We start from the raw sequence: 21,762 nt of genomic DNA on the forward strand, positions 1-21,762 counted from the left end.
GCAAACTGGGAGAGAAACATTTTTCTTCCATGTACAAACCCCTTGACCCAAGGGTTTTGCAAAGGTATTACACAAAGCTTTTACACGTTCATTCAATCCACATTATTTCCAGTAGCAAAAAGTAAAACTAACCTTAACGCTCAGTGTACGCGAATTACGGGGAACCATTAAATGAACCACTGTATGATCATGGACAAGAAGTTTGCAACAGTGTTGTAAGTTAGGTGAGAGAAGGGCTTCTGTGATGCCAGTACAAACAAGCAAGGATGCAAAATTTAAAATATGAAAGCCAGATTTTAAAAATATGCTCAGAGAAAACCGGGGCCTGGGGGAACCAAACCCACACCAAAGTAAAAGCGGTTTTATCCGTGAGGGGGGATTTCTGAGAACTGTTCGTTTTTTATCCCCTTTGTACTTTTTGCATTTTCCAGAAATGAAATACGTACTCTCCCTCCCCTTTTTTTTCCTGACTGTAAATGTGATACAGGCTCTCTGTCAAAAATTCAAGCATTACAGAAAGCAAGAAGCCCCCCTACCGTCCCATCACCCAGAGGACATCACTCCCTAAAGGTAACTCACACTAATCACTGGGCTTCCATTTAACCAGATGTTTTCCAACAAGCACTACTTTAAGAATCAAATCTTTTCCTTAGAAAACCATCCGTATGATCCCATACAGGCGAACCATCCAGAAAGAAGAAAAGATCAGTGGTTTGCCTGGGGGCAGACAGGGAATTGGGGAGTAATCGCAATAGAGCGCAAGGGATCTTTCTGGGGGGGGGGATGACAATACTGTTAAATTGGATTGTGGGGACGGCTCTGCAACTCTAAATTTACTACCAAACTTACAAAACCCAGCCGCATGCTCAACGCCAGGGCAATCTGTGCTATGTAAATTACACCTCTGTAAAGCAGTTGCAGAAAAGGGAAACACAACAGGGGCAGAACCAGAGGCCTCTCGGGGGCGGCTGTGCACCCTGCTTCCCTCAAGAGCACTTGGCAAGACCATGTGGTCGCAGCAGAGGAAGCTGGTGACCTCTCAGGAATCACTAGACAAACCTCCCGCTCACAGAAGCTCGTCAGATAAAGTGCGAGAGCGAGCATGGGGGGCCAGAGGTCAGTTCCACTGGACACAGGACACAGCGAAGTCCCGGCCCTGAAAAGCCATTCATAAGGGCGGGGGGGGGGGGGGGGCTGGACTGCCAGGCTCGCCTTAATGACAAGTGGCGGTGGAGAGGGAGCACAGGCCCAAGGGGCCAAATACCACACGGGGTTCAGGATGTGCTGTGTGTACGAAAACCGAGAACACTGCTCTCATCCAACAGAAGCTTCAAAGCTGCCTCGACAAGATGTCACTCCCCGGAAGTGGTCAAAGGTGAACAGAAATGGGCCAAAGTGAAATGGGGAACAGGACAATGAGCCATGTGGAGGAGAAGGTGAGTGGAGGTTCATATATTACAGAAAAGGCACACAGAACAGAAAAGCAATCTGGATGCTGGAAAGGATGGAAATGAGTACAATTCTTTTAGAAAGTAATTGGCAATTATATGTCAAAAGCTGTTAAAGTGGTCACACCCTTCTAGGGAAAATGATGATAGTCTGTCACCATTACAGTGTTTGCAGAGAAAGTCCTTTAAAACATGGGAAAAGGATCTATTTTATGTTAAATTAGCACAGTTGGATATAAATATTTAATCTCAACTAAGGAAAAAAAAAGCCAATATCCTGGAGAGAAACAATATATGAAAATGTTACGTGTTTTCTCTGGGAGGTGTTACCTGTTTTTCTGAACTTTCCGAATTTTTATTTTTCAATCTCTAAAATACCCACGATCCAGCTGCTGACTGGATTTTGTTAACTTTACCCTCTAGGGTTTGCACTGTGCAGAAACTAGGCTTTGTTTTCCAAATAAAAAATTCTAATGCTGGATGTGCCTTTCCAAATTACAACCCACCGATCAAAAAATGACAACCCCCAGGTCCCAGTGGGCCCGCAGGCGGTGTGCATCCCAGCCCTCGCTGAAAATAATCTCTACTAGGAGCGTGTAAAACTTCTGTCACCCTTTGGGACATGAGGATTTTGTAGCTTTTGCTTTGTTTTCAAGCGGGAAGGGGAAAAAAAAAAAAGAAAATTAAGAAAATTAGGAAAAACGATGAATTTAAACCTTAGCCTAGAGAGACAGGGCCACTGGGCAGGCCCAAGCCTCGTCCTTGAGGGAGCCCAATACCACCTAGAAGGGAGCTGGAGCCACAAGACCTTCGTGCCCTCTTAGAAGTGTTCTGTGGACACAGCAGTCCAGCTACATGGCTTCAGCTGGCAGAGTCCCTTAACAGACATGCCCCTGGGATGCCACCCCAAGGTCAGGGGCAGAGCAGTCTGGACAGAGCTCAGCTGAGAACCGGCAGGGCAGGGCACAGCTAACTGGCCCCAACCAATCACAAGCCCCTCGGCTCGGAGGCCTCAACCAGAACGCTGGGCCACACTGATGAGCCGGGGCCACCAGAGCAACGGGCAGTTAATTCAAGTCACAGCACAAAGTTTATTTTACATTTAAGAATGAGAATAAGTTTGGGGCGCCTGGGTGGCTCAGTCGGTTAAGCGTCGGACTTCGGCTCAGGGCATGATCTCACAGTTTGTGGGTTCGAGCCCCACGTCGGGCTCTGTGCTGGCAGCTCAGAGCCTGGATCCTGCTTCGGATTCTGTGCCTCCGTCTCTCTCTGCCCCTCCCCCACTCGCACTGGGTCTCTCTCTCTCTCTCTCTCTCTCTCTCTCTCAAAAGTAAATAAATAAAACATTAAAACAATTTAAAAAAAGAATTAGAACAGGCTGGACATTAGCTCTCTAATTAGGACACTCTCGCTTGTATCCTCAGAGCTTCCTCCAATGTGGGAGAAAAAAGGTAAAGACAGAGCTAAGACTCCAGCCCCACACGGGGTGGGCTTTTCTTTGGGAGAGTTAAGAGCCCGCCCACCAATCAGCCAATCGAGTGTTAAGGGGCCCTGGTCTGCGGACAAGGAAGTCAAATAATCTCCAAGCAATCAAACAGAAGATCGGGTCTGCCCAGCCCCGTTTCAGCCGCAAGCCGTGCTGCTGGCAGGGAAAGGCACGCTAGGGCAGCTCCAAAGGCGAAAGTAAACATCCAGAACACCCTTCTCTCCTGGCACTTTCCATCTCTCCGGGGGCTTTTCCTTTGCAAGGCAGAACTTCCACTCCTAGTTGTAAATCAATTTGAGTGCGCTGATCGCCTCTCCTCCCTCCCACTCTTTAGGGTATCTGATGAGTATTTTTCTACTCTCTCTGCCCCTGAACAAGCTTGTTTAGACACTGAAATGAATGCATTACTTCCCGCTCTGGCAACCTCCTTAATCCACAAGGCCCGGAGGTAGAGACCTCCCCTCGTTTTCCCTCTCTGAACCGCAAATCAAATCCTGGTGGCAGTTGTGACAACTCAGACCCAAGGGAAGATGCCAAGTGCTTTGCCACCCCTCACCTTTCACAAATGCCTTTTTCCTTCATTCGACTGCAAATGACTCGCGTGCCAAGTGGCCTGGAGACCAGACCAACTCGACTCAACGTGACTCCCTAATCTGTAGCAAGCTGTCACTGGCCAACACATTTCCTGGGGGGACTGTTTTCAGTGTGTCTTCGTTTAATCACTGGCCTTGCTCCGTCCAAAAGCCTCTCCTGCCTGTGTGCCATGTGGATTCCATTAACTTGGCTATTTACTCTCCCTGCCGCCTCCCCCTCAGCCTGACAGTTAAAGTTTCCACCCCGATGGCCACTTAGCCACCTGTCGCTCCTCTTCTGCCATCCAATCTGACGTGAGTGTCACCTCTCTAGGTTCTGGGTCACGTCTTCCGGGCTGGCTGTGGCCTGGGTGGGAGGACCCTGCATCCCGGAACTGTCTGGGCACGGGAGAGATGCCGGGTTACACGCAACCCCCTGCAGGCTGACGGGGCCCGGGAGGGGCCGAGATGACAGGACATGCGGACGCTGCTCCAGGCTGCCCAGCGCCCCCTCCCAACTTCCCCCATCTGGCTCCCATCTGACCCAAGCAGCTGGCCAGGTGGTTTTCATTTGCAGACGAAACCCCAGCAGCCCCAGCAGCCCCAGCACCACACACCTCCTGACCCTGGAGCCCATGTGAGGCCGACAGGCACGAAGACTGAAAGGCCGCACTTTCCGAGGCCGGAACCAGGGGTAAGAGAGCAAAGTGGGGTCTCGAGGCTTGGTAATTCTGACGACAGCCAAGAAAAAGAAATGCGCGGGTCTGACAAGATGTGAATCAAATCTGGTGCTGGAGCGGAGGAAACAGGGAGAGGATTCGTCAAGGTTCCGTGTCCACCAGCATGCTGGAGACCACGAAAGCAGCGGCGGGTCTTGTGTGCGAATTGTGCTATGTCTACACGGTGTGTTAGGAAACCACTAAAATCAGGTTTATAAAGGAAGCGTAATGATTATGATTTTTTTAACGCTTATTTATTTTTGAGACAGAAAGAGAGTGTGTGAGCAGGGAAGGGGCAGAGAGAGGGAGACACAGAATCGGAAGCAGGCTCCAGGCTCTGAGCTGGCAGCACAGAGCCCGACGTGGGGCTCGAACTCACGGACCGTGAGATCGCGAGCTAAGCCCAAGTCAGACGCCACCCAGGTGCCCGCGTAACGATTATGATTTTAACCACAGTTATACTGATGAAGGCTTTCTGTGTGCTTACTATGTGTTAACTCATTCAATCCTCATGACTGGCTTATCAAACAGCTCCCATCATTAATCCTGTGTCATAGATGAGAGGATCGAGGTACGGAGAGGTTACGGAACTTATCAAGGGTCACAAAGCTAGTCAGTGGCACAGCTGGAACATGAACTCAGCCTGGCTCCAGAGGCTATGTTTGTAACTGCCATGCTACGACCCTGCCACCCAGCAGGGAACAAACAGAAACACAACAGCACCTACTTATATACCCACCAGAACGTTAAATAATAAAACGCCAGAAAGAAGTACTCCAAAATAATACTTTGTCTAAGTAGTGGGATCGAGGTGATTTTTATTTTTTTATACTTTGCTAGTTTTTTCTAATTTTCTACCATTTGCTAAGTCAGAAGGAGACCATGACTATTTTCGCTGTGGAGTCCTTAAAGAAAAAAAGATCCCTTCTAGCAGCAGGGATCATCTGGCATCAGCCCCCGGCACTTGTAATGAAACTTTCACACGAGCCACTTCAACCACCAGCACGCGTGCGAGTGTCTCCACCTGTGAAATGGAAATGCCACCACCCGACCTCAGAGCTGGCTCAGGGAGACACGAGAGCACGGGCGGAGCTCCTGGCCCTGGACTGGCATCGAAACGATCACACCCTCTCCAGGAGGCCCAAAATATTACTGACCACAGCAGCTACCGCTTTCGGATGCTCACCCCCGCCCCCCGTCCCCCAGGCACGGAACACAAGCGGAGTCAATTCTTTCTAACGCCCTGGTAGGTGGAAGGGAGAAATGAGGTTCAGGAGCTCACCCCGAGCCGCAGTGCCTGGAAGAGGCCAACCCAAGATTGGAACCAGGTTTGCCCAGCCCCAGGGCCCACGCTCCTTGCACGATCTCCACTTCCCTTTCAGATCGGGTTCCAGGTGAAGACAGACAGGCTATCACCATCTTCCTCTTTCTCGGCTGCTCCCTTTCAACTATTTCAGACTCCTTAAAGGTCCGGGGAGAAGGGAGCATGCCTCACATTGAAATGATTACAAGGCAGTTCTCAGTATCTTTGTTCACACTCGAAACCTGATCCACCTGGTTCAATTATCCCCCAGCTGTCCTTAACTCAGTCCAAGTTCATAGACAGATTGAGGCTGACAGTCTTGGGAGCAAGCATCAGCCCTGTCCTCCTACAGCCATACTTAGGAGCAGTCTAGTTTTCAGAACTGACTTCAGGAGACGGTTGCCATTTTCGCATACTAGATCCTAGACAGGAGTGGTGGGTGGTTATTAAACATGCCCTCTGCCAGGAGACACCGATCCCAGTTCTCCCGCGTGGGCCAAAGCTCAACCCCGGGGGGCTCAGATGGGTAACGGTGATGGCCTGGCCACGGATTGCAGTCTGGGGCAGTGGAGAACAAGCATGCATCCCCGAAACGGTGCTGGAGCGCTTCCGAAGAGGCCGACGGCAAGCCCTCTGGAAGCAGGACCACGTTGGATGGTGCCTCCTGACTCACCAGCAGGGGTGGGCCCTGCTTTAGGAATCCAAACATGTGAGTATTCTAGTTCCTCCTGACCTCCGAACAGACTTCCTGCCAGGGTTAATCAGATGCAGAAGAAATGTTTACTTCTTAAAAAAATGTTTAAAGTTCATTCTACGGTTCCTTAAAGTGTGGATCTGATATACAAAAAGTCCATTTTACTTGCTGTACATCAGTAGGAGTGTTTCAACCGCCTAAGGGCAGAGGCCACCCCGACTGGGTGCACGTTGAAGGAGGAGGAAGACTGCACCCTGGGGATTATCGAGGTTCACATGGTTGTTCCACAAACAAGGAAACCGAGTCCAGAAAGAAAGCAGCCGGTACCAGAACCTTTGGAAGCAAAAACCCTTACAAACGATCCCTTTATACGTCTGCAATGTCAGCTGATATGGAGGCTTGTGTTGGAAAATCTAGTACTTCTGAAGGATAAAGGGGCAAGGGAAGAGAAGTATCTGAACTGCAGACACTCACCATGTTTATTTTGGGAAAGAACAGTCAGGAGTCCACGGAAGGTTATGAAAAACCCCAGTGACTCCATCTCTAATGTTTATCTTTGGAATAACAGAAAGGGATGTTTATTATTTGTAAGAATTCTCTTTGCTATTCCACGACTCGTTCCTGCATGCTAAGACTGCTCTCATCCGGTGCCAAGGAGACACTGCTGAGTCATCAAGTTTGTAAAAGTTATCACTGCTCAATTCGTGTCACCCTGCAGGGCAGGCTGCCATGCACCAAGTCAGCTACGCGGAGGGACTGCCATCGTTCGTTCCCAGTGGTTCCTATGGCACCTTACGGCCTCAACGACATTAAAGTCTGAGAACCCATCAGCCTGAGCAGCGAGCTGCTCCGAAATGCCCACCGAGTCAGCACGAGTTTCCCAAGGAGAAGCCACTGAGGGATCTGGAGGTTGGATCATGGCACAAGGAAGGGGAGAACTGGGGACAGAGGATGGAAAGAAGGAACAGGGAAGGGAAGACTATGGATGAGAGGAAAAGAACTTACTGCCACAGTTGGCACACAAGAAGCCTTTGAGAATGTGAGCGAAGAGGCGCCTGGGTGGCTCAGTCGGCTGAATGGCCAACTCTTGATTTCGGCTCAGGGCATGATCTCGAGGTTCGTGGGATGGAGCCCCTCCCATTGGGTCTGCACTGACAGTGCGGGCCCTGCTTGGGATCCTCTCTCCCTCCCTCCCTCTCTCCCCCCACCCCTGTCCATCTGTCTCTCTCAAAATAAACATTAAAAAAAAGAATGCGAGGAACAATCCTGTAATTGGCAAAATATAAAAGCTTTTTTTTTTCCCTACTCCCAACCAACACGTGGTGGAAGGGATGGCAAGGAATATATAATACTGGATGAAATACTACGAATACCACCTACACGCGTGCAGCACCCAGGAGCCTGCAAAGTGCTTCCACGTCAGCTGCAGAAATCTCCGACAAAGTTGTGAGGCCGACACCACCACCATCCCCGTCTATAGGAGAGGACGTGGGTGCCCCAGGAGGTGAGTGGAGCACGCCCCGTGGCACAGAGCTATTCAGTGACAAGGCTGGGGCCAGAAGGTGGGAAAACTTCTGCACCTGACAGTGTGGGAATATTAACAAATAATACATCCCTGAATCATCTAATTACCATCGCCCCACTTCTCTGAACGATTCTAGTACCAAGGTCCTCAACATACCCCAAAGCATACCCATCATGCAAATGGCTAACATCTATTGAGCATGAAGCACGTTATTATTACAAGTATCATTTTATTATTATTTCTCTCCATCCCCAATACCAACCATCCCCCTCTCGCCCAACCCACCGGGTCTCACCTGGTCTACCACAGGGGTCTCCTGACTGACCCACACTTGCCCAGCCCCCTCCCTTCTCCACACCGGGGTCAGAGCAAGCTTAAAGACTCAAACGATCAGCCCCACTGCTTACACCCTTTGAGGTCTCCTGGGAAAGGGGCGCCTGGGTGACTCAGTGGGTTAAGCCTCCGACTGCGGCTCACGTCATGATCTCACAGTTCATGAGTTCGAGGCCCGCGTCAGGCTCTGTGCTGACAGCTCAGAGACTGGAGCCTGTTTCAGATTCTGTGTCTCCCTCTCTCTGCTCCTCCCCTGCTCGTGCTCGCATGAGCACGCTCTCTCTCTCTCTCTCTCAAAAATACAATAAACGTTAAAAAAAATTTTTTTTAAAGTCTCCTAGGAAAAAGACAACCCCCCCCACTGGCGACTAGGAGGGTCCTGCCCACCTCTCCATTCTCCTCTCCCACCCTGCTCCTTGCCACCACTATCTTCCTTCCATCCCTCTACTCATCAAGCTCCTTCCTGCCACAGGCTTTGCACCCTGTGGTTCCTTCCACGTGGGCTGCTATTCCCTCAGCTCAAGCCCAGACCCTCCTGACTCTCCCAATGTCCGCCCCCATCCTGCAGCCTCAAGGCAGCAGGACTCCCTCTGGGCACCATGACTACCTGGTCGGTGTCGGGCTCCCCCACCAGGCTGCAGTCTCCAGGAGAGCAAGGATGATGTCACTTCCGTACTGCCCGGGTCTGGCACAGTGTTTAACTCGGGGTCGGTGAATAAATATTCACGGAACAAGAGGACGAGTCTGCTATCTACTTGAGCACCAAGGACACAAAAGGCTGCCAGCTGTCTCCCAGTCGCAAGCGAGCCGCCCACCATCACGCAAGTGCAGCAAGGATGATGAGGGGCTGCAGGGAGGTGTGGGAAGAGCGCTGGATGTGGGGTCAGCATGTCCTGACAGGGGTGAGGCCCGATGATGACCAGCCCCGCGGGCGAACATCACTCAACCGCAGACAAACCCTGGGTGGCTTCTGCTTGGAGGCTATGTCCACCTCCCCGTCCTGGGACTCTGAACCAATGCCAATCCCACCCACCTCCACCGCACAGCCTCCCTCTCACCGAGCGTCCCGTTGTCACCCTGCTTGCTTCCACCCTTGCCTCTCACAACCCCTCCTCTGTGCAACAGCCAAAATAACCTGTTCTTATGTTAGCTCCCGGTATTCTCCTGCTTAAAACCCCAAGTCTTCTTATTACCATTAGAATAAGACCTGAGGCACAAGGCCCTGCATCCTCAGGGCCCCGGCAACCCGGCAAGGCTCAGCAGACCCTTCTGCCCGCTCCACCTTGGTGCCCCTGCCCCGGCCAGCCCCCCCGCGGGCCCCTTGGAGCTGCCTCCCTCTCAGTGCTCTCACCCGCCTTCCCTGCCTGCCCTGCACACCACCTGCTGCTTCCTCGCGGCACTTATCACTGGAAAGCCTTGTGTTTATGATCTGTTCTCTCACCACACACCAGGGACTTTGTGTGGGTCACCACACAGGTGAATATTTGCGGAATCAACGCCTCCTACAATTTTGTTGTTGTTTATTTCGAGAGAGCGAGAGAGCACGCGAGTGTGCATGTGGGTGCGGGGAAGAGCAGAGAGACAGGGAATCCCAAACAGGCTCCGTGCTCAGTACTGAGCCTGACGCGGGGCTCCAACTCACGAACCGCAAGATCATGACCCGAGCCTAAATCAAGAGTTGATGCCTGACTGACTGAGCCACCCAGGCGCCCCAACAATGTTAATACAACTACTGCGCCCTTCCTGGGGACCAGCTGCAAGAAGCGTATGAGATGCATTAACTCATCCTCCAAACCACCACCCTATTCCCATTTTACAGATGAAGAAAGTGAGGAACAGAGAGGATATGTGGGATTCAAACCCAGGCAGCCAGCTCCATCCAGCACCTGAGCTGCTGACCACTACCCCACGTGTGCCGCCTCTCATCACTTCCCTGGAATGCAGACTTTTCTTGCACGTGGACGGAAGCTCCTGGAGAGCAGGTACCAGATCTAGAGGTGCCTGTTTCCTCCGGGTTAGGTATACTCATTGGAGGTCCTAGAAGAAAGCTTAGCAATAAGTGAAGAAATCAGGGGTGCCTGGGTGGCTCAGTTGGTTGAATGTCCAACTCTTGATTTTGGCTCCGATCATGATCCCAGGGTTGTGAGGTCGAGCCCCGCACTGGACTCTGAGCTGAGTGTGGAGCCTGCCTAAGATTCTCTCTGCCCCTCTTTCCCACTTGTGCACGTGTGCACATGCTCTCTCTCTAAAAAATAATAAATGAATGAAGCAAGGAAGGAAGGAATCAGAGGGGCACCTGGCTGGCTTGGTCAGTAGGGCATACGACTCTTGATCAAGGGGTTGTGAGTTCGAGCCCCACATGGAGTGTAAAGATTACTCAAAAACAAAATCTTACAAAAAGAAAAAAGAAAAGAAGAAGCATCAGAGAAGACTTGGCTAGGAAAGCCGTGCAAAAGATGGCACCCTGTCTGCTGTGCTTACAACTTACACACTCGCGCTCAAGGAGGGAGGCACCCTGCAGGTGGGCCACCTGAGTCACACCTCCAGAGAGGGAGTCGGTCCTGTAAGGTCTCCTATCTCTACAAACTCTTTCCCACGACATGTCATGCAAATGACACGTGGAGGGGGCTTCCCACTGCTTTCATTTTGCAAAGTTATAGAAGAATACTAACAACTACTATTGTTTTCTCTGTGTTGTGCGTTTATGCACAATCTCTGCTGTATCCTTGTGACCCCGTGGAGCACACGTGGTCATCCCAAGTGAGCAGGGAGCCTCGGTGATTTGAGAGAAGCTGACCCACAACGGCAGTGAGCGGGGGATCCAGGCTGGCTGCAAACCCGCACTCTCTACCACGATGCCAAAGCTTTCGATAATGTGGTTCGGGAAAGTGGTCCCAATTTTCTCCAAATGACTTCAAGTAGTACAGCTTAGAGACTGCAAGGCAAAGGCGGAACCATGTTTGGGTGAAGCACTTCTTCTAAGCTGATGGTTCAAAATGCCCCACCACAGCTCAGAGCTCCGGGGGTGCGAAACCGCAGCCGTCAGCAGGCGCCCTCATGGAGAGATCGGCCCCCCATACGGGAAGGAGGGCCTGAGTCTACACTGTGAATTCACGGAACCCGCCTGCGAAGAGGAAGCCAAAATGCAGACCAAGCAGCCAGGAAGCCAAGGGCCCACGGGGGCTGCCTGCGCAAGCCTCACAGGCCAGTTACAGGTGGCTCCGAGGGACTGAGTGGCAGGCGCAGACAACGCCACCTGGGCAGAGAGGAGACGGGAGGCGTCTAAGAAATGCCAAAGGCCAAAGCCGGGCTGAGTCCTGGCTAAGGAGAGCAGAGCATGGCAAAAACCCAATACCAGCCAGCAAGTGCCCACGAGGGCGCCGGGCCCCCAAGGGGTCATGGCATCCAAGACTCTGGTGATAATCTGCTCTATTATTTCACTCAATGAATCAACTTTATTCTCTGAAAGAGGCCAATTTCAAAGGACCTCTCCGTGCCCAACCGATGGTCTGCCCAGCGAGCGGGAGTCAGCCAAGCTCACCATCTTAAAGCCTTCCAAAAGGGCTGGCCCACTCCAAGGTCCAAGGACATGGTCACGCCCAGCACCACGGTGGCTACCATATTCTTTCTCTCCAAGCCATGAAGAGGGCACAGTCTCAGAGCAGGCTGTTTACTTGAGGAAAATAAAGACGAATTTCCTGCATTTTATAGGGTTCTTAAGTGCAAGGCTCATACCTTTAAGAGCAACCAAACAATCTGCTACCACTGTAAATGGAGCAAGTTGAGGAGAGAAAAGCTTTGAGAAGTAAAACAAATGAAATACAAAAATGATCTCTGAATACTAATAAAGCCTCTCAGAGGAGGATCAGCTGCGAATCCAAGGCAGGATTAGGTATTCTAGAGGCCACAATGCACGCACACACACACACACACACACACACACACACACACGCACACACGCACGAAAGATCTACGTTTTATACAGAGGCTGTCACACAGGAACATCCTTCCAACAATACCAGTCTCAAGATCCCGGGCTTCAGTTCCCTTGACTGGGGCTGCCCATGGTTCATAAATAAGCTGCCTTGGACGGAATGCAGACCCACCCCACCTGGCCATGACTGCACTGTACAGAAAGGCTACTCCAACGCACAGGCCCAGCCTGGCCAAGTATCTCCATCCAACCACATGACATCCACAGACCGCATCTCACCTGGGCTGCCCCGGTGTTCTACCTGGGAAGGGGGAAGGAGCAGCGTACTGCAACATAGAACTGCTCAGACCACGGGATCTACGCAACACAAAACCACTTACATTTCAAAGGGGGGGGGGGAGTTGCCTAGACACAACTTGAGCAAGAGAGGCTCCTACACAGGTCACCTCTGTTCCTCTAGGTCACGAGACTGTAAGAGGCACTAACGAGGGGTCATTATACTCACCTTAACGGGGGCACTCTGGAGGATTTTCAGCCAGGAAATGGAACAATGACCAGCATTCCCTACTATTACTTAGAGATTAGCTCGGTGCTGTGGGGCAGGGAGAGGGGAGGTTTAAAGGGTTCTATTTAACCCCAGAAAGGCAGGAAGTTCCAACAAAAAGGCTGTCACTCTATCCCAGTCTTGTTGGAGCTAAAGCACAGCAGGAAAATCAAACAAACCAAAGGGGAATTGGAGCCATTCGCCAAAGGAGGGGCCTCGGGATTAATGGACTCTCTAATTTTCGAATTTCCTGAGGTTTCCGGCTAATTAGGCCCCTTAGCCATACTGTAATGTGATCAAATTTCAGCTGAGTTCACAGAAGGGCTCAAGGTAGAAGATGGCACTGAGATCACCACTGGGCCCCAGGGACTGCAGACAAGGCCCGTGGCACTTGCTTCCAGCTTGATCCGCACTAATTAGGCACCTCTAATTCCCCCAACAATGACTCAGAGGCCGGCTGGGAGGGCACCGTGTAATCCACCATGAACACTCAGGGAGCTCTGGTCTTGCACGTAAGGATAATTCTCGAATTCGGTCTGAGCGTGCAGACACACACGACTCACAGGTGGGGAGAGACAACGCTGAGTGAGTGCAACGCCAGCAAACACATGCGAGAGCAAACACCTTCAACCTCGCTAACCAAGAAACGGGAAAAATGAGGTACTATTCGATGCTCATGAAATCAGAAATTTGACGGCTGACAAGGAAGCAACACAAGGACACTCATATTGCTGGTGGCGTCAGGACCTGGCCTGACACCCTGGGAAGACGGTCTGGCAGTATCTGTCAAGGGCTGTGACAGCGTTCCCACTCTGACACACTGATATTCCCCCTGGGGGTCCATCCTACCGAAGAATCCAAGTACAAGGGAAACCATGTGAGGGAGCCCAGTCACTGTGACACCGTTCCGAATGCAAAACACGAAACGACCTACACGGATGTCGGGGAGGTTAGGGCTGTGTCCATCCATCTGCTCTGCTCTAAGGAGCCATTAAGGAAGGACAGCTGGGAAGACTTCTTGCTCGCCTGGGCAAAGTCCTAGGTCACGGAAGTTGTTTTGAGTGGACTTGACTTTTTAGAGCAGTTTTAGGGTCACGGCAAAGCTGAGCAGAAGGCGCAGAGATTTCCCATCTACCTGCCACCCAACTCGTGCACAGCCTCTCCCAGGACCAGCACTCCCCTCCAGAGCGGGGCCTCGGTTGTAAGGGAGGGACCCGCATCGATACATCGTGGTTTACCGCCGAGCACCCACCACAGAGCATCATCACACAGACGAGTTCCGCCAGAAGTTCCTACAAGTCCCGCACGCTCCACCTATTTCAGTCTTTCCTCTCCCCCGATCCAACAGCCACTGGCCTTCTTACAGTCTCTACAGTGTGCCGTTTCCAGAATGTCCTGTTGCCGGAATCGCACAGACTGCAGCCTTTTCAGACTGGCCTCTTTCACTCGGTGCATTTAGGTTTCTCGTGTCTGCTCATGGCTTGACAGCTTCTTTCTCTTTAGCGCGCACCAGTGTTCCACTGGAGTGGGCCACAGTCTGTCCATCCGCTCACCTGCTGAGGGACACCTTGGTGGCTTCCAAGTTTTAGCAATTATGAATAAAGCTGCGCTAAACACCCATGTGCAGATTTCTGTGTGGACATAATTTTTCAACTCTTTTGGGTAAATACCAAGGAGCACGGCTGCTGGAATATAGGTTTAGTTTTGTAAAAACCTGCTAAACTCTTCCAATGGATCTGTACCATTTGCATTCCCACCAGCAACGAATGTAAGCTCCGGATGCTCCATGATGACAGCACTTGGTATTGTCAGCGTTCCGGATCTGGGTCATTTGAACAGACGGGGGTGGAGGGGGTGCGTAGGGGGAAGCTCACTGTTGGTCATGTTGGCTCTTAAAAAGGAAGATAAGGGGAACCTGAGTGTCAGTCAGGTAAGCATAGACTCTTGACTTCAGCTCAGGTCGTGATTTCACGGTTGTGGGATCAAGCCCCGTGTAGGGGTCCAAGCTAAGCATGGAGCCTGCTTAAGATATTCACTCTCTCTCTTCCTCCCCCATTAGCATGCACGCTTCTCTAAAATAAAAAATAAAGTGCTCCTGGATAAAAAAAAAGGGGGGGGGGAGATAAAAAACTACCTGTGCCCTATGACCATAACTAATCAAAACCCACATGTACGTGATAAATAAAAGGACTTATTAAAAATGACACCCTTAACAAGCGATTTTTCCTTCTACAACCCAAGCTTCTCTCAATGAAGCTTTATCAGACTGAACCGTATGAAACGGCCAATGCCAGTCACAGTTGGCCTACGATGATGGCAACTTCATGTGGCTCAGCTTAATAGTTCTATAATTAAGTCTTAATAACCTCAGGCATTCACAGCATTTGTCCCTATTCTATGCCACCACCCCCTCCTCAGTGTAGACAAACCTCTCCATACATGTGGGCAAACAAGCTGATGGGTGTGCAAGCCAACCTTTACAAAGCTGTAATCCAAAAAGGTAGAGAAGTCCTCCCAAGAGGACATGAAGCAACTGATAAACAACAACAAAACAGCCAGGGGCGCCTGGGTGGCTCAGTCAGTTAAGCCTCTGACTGGCTCAGGTCATGATCTCACAGCTCATGAGTTCGAGCCCTGCGTTGGGCTCTGTGCTGACTGCTCAGAGCCTGGAGCCTGCTTCGGATTCTGTCTCTCTCTCTCTCAAAAATAAATACTAAAAAAAAAATTTTTTTAAATAAATACACTTAAAAATAAGACAACACAGCCAGTGGAAGTCAATTTCACCACATCTCAGTCCCATCCTAAAAGCCACAGGCAGCCTCTCCCGGCACCACAGTGCGGAGAGGGCACTTCTAAGCTGTGAATTCAAAGGGCAGAAAGCCGTCACTTGGTCAGGGAAGCCGGGGCACAAAGTCCAGCACCGCAGCCTTCTGTACAAGGGGGCGTGTGCGAGGGGGAACAGTTGCTGCCGGGTCCCCTCACTTCTGCCTGCCCTCCCACAGGCCTCCTTCACCCCAACCAGGACCCACCTTTCAGGCCAGCATCTCAGAGGACAATTGCTTCCCTTTCCTGGCCTCAGGGCACGACCAATTCTACTCCACTAGGTACCGGGATTCCCGGCGCCCAGAAAACAGGATCTGAAGGACAGGAAGGCACACTGGAAACGGCACACTGAACAGCTGTCTGCAGAGGTGAGACAGCATCTTTCAAATTTTTTTTTTTCAACGTTTATTTATTTTTTGGGGGACAGAGAGAGACAGAGCATGAACGGGGGAGGGGCAGAGAGAGAGGGAGACACAGAATCGGAAACAGGCTCCAGGCTCTGAGCCATCAGCCCAGAGCCCGACGCGGGGCTCGAACTCATGGACCGTGAGATCGTGACCTGGCTGAAGTCGGACGCTCAACCGACTGCGCCACCCAGGCGCCCCGAGACAGCGTCTTTCAAACGTCAGCGCACAGGTAGAAAATATCTGGACAGAAACGTACATCAGGCTCCTAGCACCATCGCTGGGGTGGACTTAGGGGTGGTTCCACTTTCCTAATCACACCTTTCTATGCTGTTCAAATAGAGTATTGCTTTTCTAGGGAGAAAAACAGGGAATTAAATATTTTTAAAAAGAGAGAATGAGAGATCTGCTTTGATTCAGTTCTTTCCGAAACTTCCTACCACTCCTCGCTCAGCCTGCTGGCCTCTACCTCAGAGTTCCCACGTAGTAGAATTTCTTTATCCAAAAAAGAGGGGTCAGGAGAAAGAAACCTCATGTACTGGAAGGTCCCCCCGGGCCAGGCACTGTACTAGGGATTTCATCCACGTCATTTGCCCGTTTGATTAGCTGAAGCGGGTCCTGGCCCTTCTGAGCAGCTACGAGGGCCGAGGGCCGTCTGCAGGCAGCTGAGCTCTCTAGCTGAAGATCCACTACCTGGCAGGGAGCGCCGGCCTCGAGGGAACCCGGTCATCTCTGGAGAAGGGCACCAGGAGCTGTGTTAGTGTCATTTACTCTCCCAAACAACCCCATGAGGTAGTTTCCTGAGATCAGCGCCTCTGTTTCAAGGATGAGTAGGAGAGCTCATGGTCAAGCAGAGCGCAAGCTTCCTGGAGGCAGAGCTTTATTCCCTGTCGCGTCCTGGGCACACAGAACAGTGTGGTTCACGGGAGAAGCCTCCGGAAGCACGACTGCTGGGTGTGGGGATGGAAGCCCACAGGCTCAAAGGGGTGGAGTGGCTTGCACGAGGCTGCCTGGCTAAGCAGGTGGGTAGTCAACTTCTGCTCCAACGCAGCAAGGCTGGCCATGGTTCTCCACTGCTTCAGGGCACACAGGGGAGCCAGAGAATGTTTTAGGACGAAGCTCCGCCTCTTCCTCTCTCCCGGAGCCCACTGTGAGCTCACTGCTGGTTCCTGGAGCTCTGGCTGACCTAAGCTGAGCAAGGGCATCCCAGCAGGAGTGTGTTCAAAGCAAGCCTTTCGTGGATACGCGTACAGGAGGACACAGGCTTGCCAGATGGGCTGGCCTCCCCCCGCACCCCCTGCTCACTTTACTCCTAAACCCTCACAGCCACTGACCCCAACTTGAGCACCACTGTAAAGCCCATCTCTTAAAACCCCAACTGAACTTCTACCTAAAGCAAGACTTATTTATTTATTATTTTTTTTAACGTTTAGAGGCGCCTGGGTGGGTGGCTCAGTCGGTTAAGCGTCCGACTTCAGCTCAGGTCATGATCTCACAGTCCGTGAGTTCAAGCCCTGCGTCAGGCCCTATGCCGACGGCTCAGAGCCTGGAGCCTGCTTCGGATTCTGTGTCTCCCTCTCTCTCTGCCCTTCCTCTGCTCACACTGGCTGTCTCTCTCTCTTAAAAATAAAATAAAAACATAAAAAAATTTTTTTTTAAGTTTTAAATATTTAAGTAAATACATGTATAAAAATACATCTATTTTTAAAATAGCCATTACAGGGGGGCCTAGGTGGTTCAGTTGGTTAAGTGTCCAACTTCGGCTCAAGTCATGATCTCATGGTTCATGGGTTCAAACCCCGGGTCAGGTTCTGTGCTGACAGCTCAGAGCCTAGAGTCTGCTTCAGATTCCGTGTCTCCCTCTCTCTCTCTGCCCCTCCCCTGCTCACACTATGTGTGTGTCTCTCTCTCAAAATTAAACATTAAAAAAATTTTTAAATAGCCATTACATAAATAAAGCTTCCACTGAAAATGAGCTCAGAACAAGGCAGCCCAGAGTGGGAATCTGAACTCTACAGTTAACTGGCAACACAGCTACAGGTAAATGACTTGGCCAAGCCTCAACATTCTCATCTATGAAACTAGGATAACACCTAGTTTCCTTGGGACAAACATTAACTCATTCCTCTTACATGAGATAGCGCGGGGCGTCTGGGTGGCTCAGTCAGTTAAGCGTCCAACTTCAGCTCAAGTCATGATCCATGGTTCAAGATTCGAGCCCCACGTGGGGCTCTGCACTGACAGCTCAGAGCCTGGAGCCTGCTTTGGATTCTGTGTCTCCCTCTCTGCCCACCTCCCCCCCTCCCAAATAAATAAACATTAAAAAGTAACTAAACAAATAAACGAGACAGTGCATTTACTTAATGTCTTGAATACCATGCCCAGAACACCGGGGGGAGTTCAATGAGTAAGTGCTATTGCTATTATAGACAAAATCATAAAATCTAGTCCATCTGGTCCAACACCCTTGTTACAGATGGGGAAAAGGAGACCTAAGGAAGGTACCCATCACGGTACCTTATCAACAGAGGGCACCTGTAAGCGTACCGTGTAAATAGAACACACGAAATAGCAGTAGTACTGGATATGAAACAACACATTCACCTAATCTGCTTAGAAATCAAACCATTTAATGGTATTCCCTATGGCTGCAATCTAGAATAATTCTGTAAGTTGTTGAAACTTTTTCAGTGAGGTTCAACATTCACCTGGACGTGCACTGCCCAACACCGCAGCCACTAGCCACTCCTGGTTATTTAAGAAAAATTGAATGAAACTAAATATTCAGCTCAACACACCACTAGCCACATTTGAAGCGCTGCATGTTGTCTAGAGGATGCTGGACGGCACAGGTACAGAACATTTCCATTATCACAGAAACTTCCAGTGGGCAGCACAGCTGTAGAAGACAGAAGACATCCTTAAGCAATGTTTCACTTCTTAAACAGTGGATCCGGTTTCCTAAATCCTACTGTCTCCTAACAGCACTACCAGAAGATCAGAAAAAGACTTCACTAGCCTTCTTTTTCTCATGCATTCTCTTACCAAGCCTAACGTCCCTCAAAAAGTTACAAACAATGTATCACTGGGGGAGGGAAGGGAGGGTATGGATAGGGGTCTAGAAGGCAATGGGGACCAAGGACAGGTAAAAGTAAAAATTAGTCTAATTAAATGTGTACTGAGCAAACACCTAACTTCCACCACTATTCTCCACCCACATCAGCTTCCCAATAGGTCAGAGGTCCACTCACCATGGCTCCTTACACAGAAGGACCTTCAAAGGGCTGGTAGCTTACCTCCACTAAGAGGCACTTCAAGTTTTGCAACAGGATACGATGAGCGCACAAGCTAATTTCTTTTGCAACTTAATTCTAATGCCAAAATGCTCAGGTAACCCCACCTAAGCCCAGCACAGCCTCGCACTCGCCCCTTTCAAGGGTCCACAGAGTGAGAAGCCCTGCAACATTGGAATAGACCCAGAGAGCGGTCCTCCCTGCAGCTGTGCCTGCTTCCATTGCCTTCTCTGAGGTCCCAGCAGGCCGACACCCCCCCTCCAGAAGCCAGGAAGGCCACTTGGCACCCTCAGCTCCTGGGATGCTAGGACACACACACACACACACACACACACACACACACATCACAGGGATGATGCAGAAGCATTTTCATAATACTCTACCTTTTACATTAAAAAGGAGGGGAAGTAAAGGATTTATTTGTATTTATTTGTTACATCTTAAAAATGAGTAAAGAAAAGAAACACAGCCAGCTACACAAAAGCTTTCCCATGAAGATTTGCAGCAGAATTACACATAACATCCCAAACCTGGAAGCAACCCCAAATGTCCATGACCTGGTAAAAGGACAAACTGTAAAATACCCACGCCATGGAATACTGCGGAATCCTACACAGCAGTGAAAAGGAACAAACTATCAACACAACCAACCACGTGCATGAATTTCAAAAAACTCAGGCTAAAGTGAAAGAAGTCAAACACAAAAGTCTACGTCCTGTGATTTCTATGAAATTACAGAAAAGACAAAACCAACGTAACAAGGCACATCAGTGGCTGTCCAGGGATGGGGTGGGGGAAGGGCGAGAGATGAAAAGGAAGAGGCACAAGGGAGCTTGTCAGGGTAAATGAACTATTCTACAACTTGGTGTGGTGGTGGCTACGTGATTATTACCGAAACTCATTAAACGCTACATTTAAAACTGGTGAATTTCATTGCAGGGAAATAATGCCTCGATAAACAAAATGAAACAAAACAGAGGATGGGAATATTACCAGTGTCAGACAGTGGATTCAGGGAAGGGGGGCACAAGGACAGGAGGGACCCTGTTCATTACACAGTGCCTTAATGCAAGAGTTCTTATTTTTCATCTTGGGATTGCACTGCCCATTCCAAATCTGAGTTACAATTCTTTTTTTTTTTTTTTAAGTTCATTTATTTTGAGACCACAAGAGAGAATGAGAATCCTGAACAGGCTCCACACCGTCAGCGCAGAGCCTGATGTGGGGCTCAAACTCATGAACCCAGATATCATGACCTGAGCTGAAATCAAGGGTCAGACACTCAACCAACTGAGCCACTCAGGAGCCCCCTGCGTTACAATACTTTCAAAGCTAGACTCAGAGGAGAGCTCTGGGTACTGGCTCAGCTGGGGCAGGGTGATCCAATGTATGGTTCCTGTCCAATGAGCTACAGGCACGAAATCTTACAGGGCCGGCGGTGGGGGGGGAAGTGGAAAGCCTCTACATCAAACATCAGAGTTGAATGTAGAAAATCATCACCTCCTCTTCTCCAGAGGCCAGAGCTACCTGTCCCGGCCCTCCTGTGTTATTAGAAAAACAACTGGGGGGGGGGGGGGGGGCGGGACGGGGCGTGCCTGGGTGGCTCAGCTGGTTAAGTGTCCAACTCTTGATATTGGTTCAGATTATGATCTCACAGTTCATGGGATTGAGCCCCACGTCGGGCTCTGCACTGAAGAGCCTGCACTGAGAGCCTCTCTCTCTGCCCCTCCTCTGCTTGCACACTCTCTCTCAAAATAAACGTTAAAAAAAAAAAAATTAAAGAAAAACAATAGTGACCATTTGTTGAGCACGTACTATATACCCCAGGTGCCATACTACTCATCTGACACGTACCATCTCATTAATAACCAGGCCAACAACGACATGCATGGAGCCCTTACTACATGCCAGGTACGATGGCAGGTATGTTACCTGTTTTATTTCACATAACTTCCAACAGACCCTCTGATGGGGCACCGGCCCCACAGGGTTAAATGACACCCAAAGCCACGCAGCTGAAAACGGAGGAGCAAGGACCCAAACCCAGGTGGTCTGGCTCCAGAAGCCAGGCTTTATATCCATGTCCAAGAACAACTCTGTTGCCAGGACAGAGGCAACACTAACCGCTACACCCACATCACACCCCCCAGTGCTCTGCGCTCCAGAGCACGGCAGGCCTGCCACGAGGGTCGCCCACTCCCACACTAGAGAGGGGGCCAGAGAGACAGAGGAGCTCAGGATGCTGCCAGGCTCCGAGGCCTTATTCTTTGCACTAGACCAAGCTGCTCCGTTGGCTAACAAGCCATGAGGGCTGAAACCCAAATAAAAATAAGAAGCACGTGGGAAGACAAAATGTTCCTGAGCTGCAATATTTTTAAATCTCTGTTTCTCTGAGCAAACGAATTACGTGTCCAGGTCAGCCCAAGCTGCTGTCAGAGGAGCAGGGAAACCACAGAGATATCACTGAATGGCACCCCAGAATTCTTGAGCCTGGAGGGACCCTGGTGCTCATCAGTCCGATATAAAGAAGAAATGGGAGAGGGGGAGGCTGGGGAGGCTCAGTCGGTTAAGCATCCAACTCTTGATTTCTGCTCGGGTCATGATCTCACAGTGTGTGAGACTGAGCCCCGCGTCAGGCTCTGCAATGGCAGCACAGATCCTGCTTGAGATTCTCTCTCTCTCTC

At 50.5% G+C, this 21,762-nt stretch overlaps 1 protein-coding gene across 4 annotated transcripts in view; it reads right to left on the reverse strand.

Moving 5' to 3' along the window:
- CAPZB (capping actin protein of muscle Z-line subunit beta) overlaps window positions 1–21,762 on the reverse strand; it is a 134,731-nt gene that overhangs the window by 94,773 nt on the left and 18,196 nt on the right. The window contains exon 1 of one of the 4 annotated variants that reach the window (XM_045035189.1): window positions 18,584–18,610. The exons of the other annotated variants lie outside the window; for them this stretch is intronic. Within the exon in view, the coding sequence (XP_044891124.1) occupies window positions 18,584–18,595 (12 nt within the window). The 5' untranslated portion in view covers window positions 18,596–18,610. Of the gene's footprint in view, window positions 1–18,583; window positions 18,611–21,762 lie in introns of those variants that run through there. 4 annotated transcript variants of the gene reach the window in all.

The sequence above is a fragment of the Felis catus genome, chromosome C1, assembly GCF_018350175.1.
Source record: "Felis catus isolate Fca126 chromosome C1, F.catus_Fca126_mat1.0, whole genome shotgun sequence".
Taxonomy (NCBI): Eukaryota; Metazoa; Chordata; class Mammalia; order Carnivora; family Felidae; genus Felis; species Felis catus.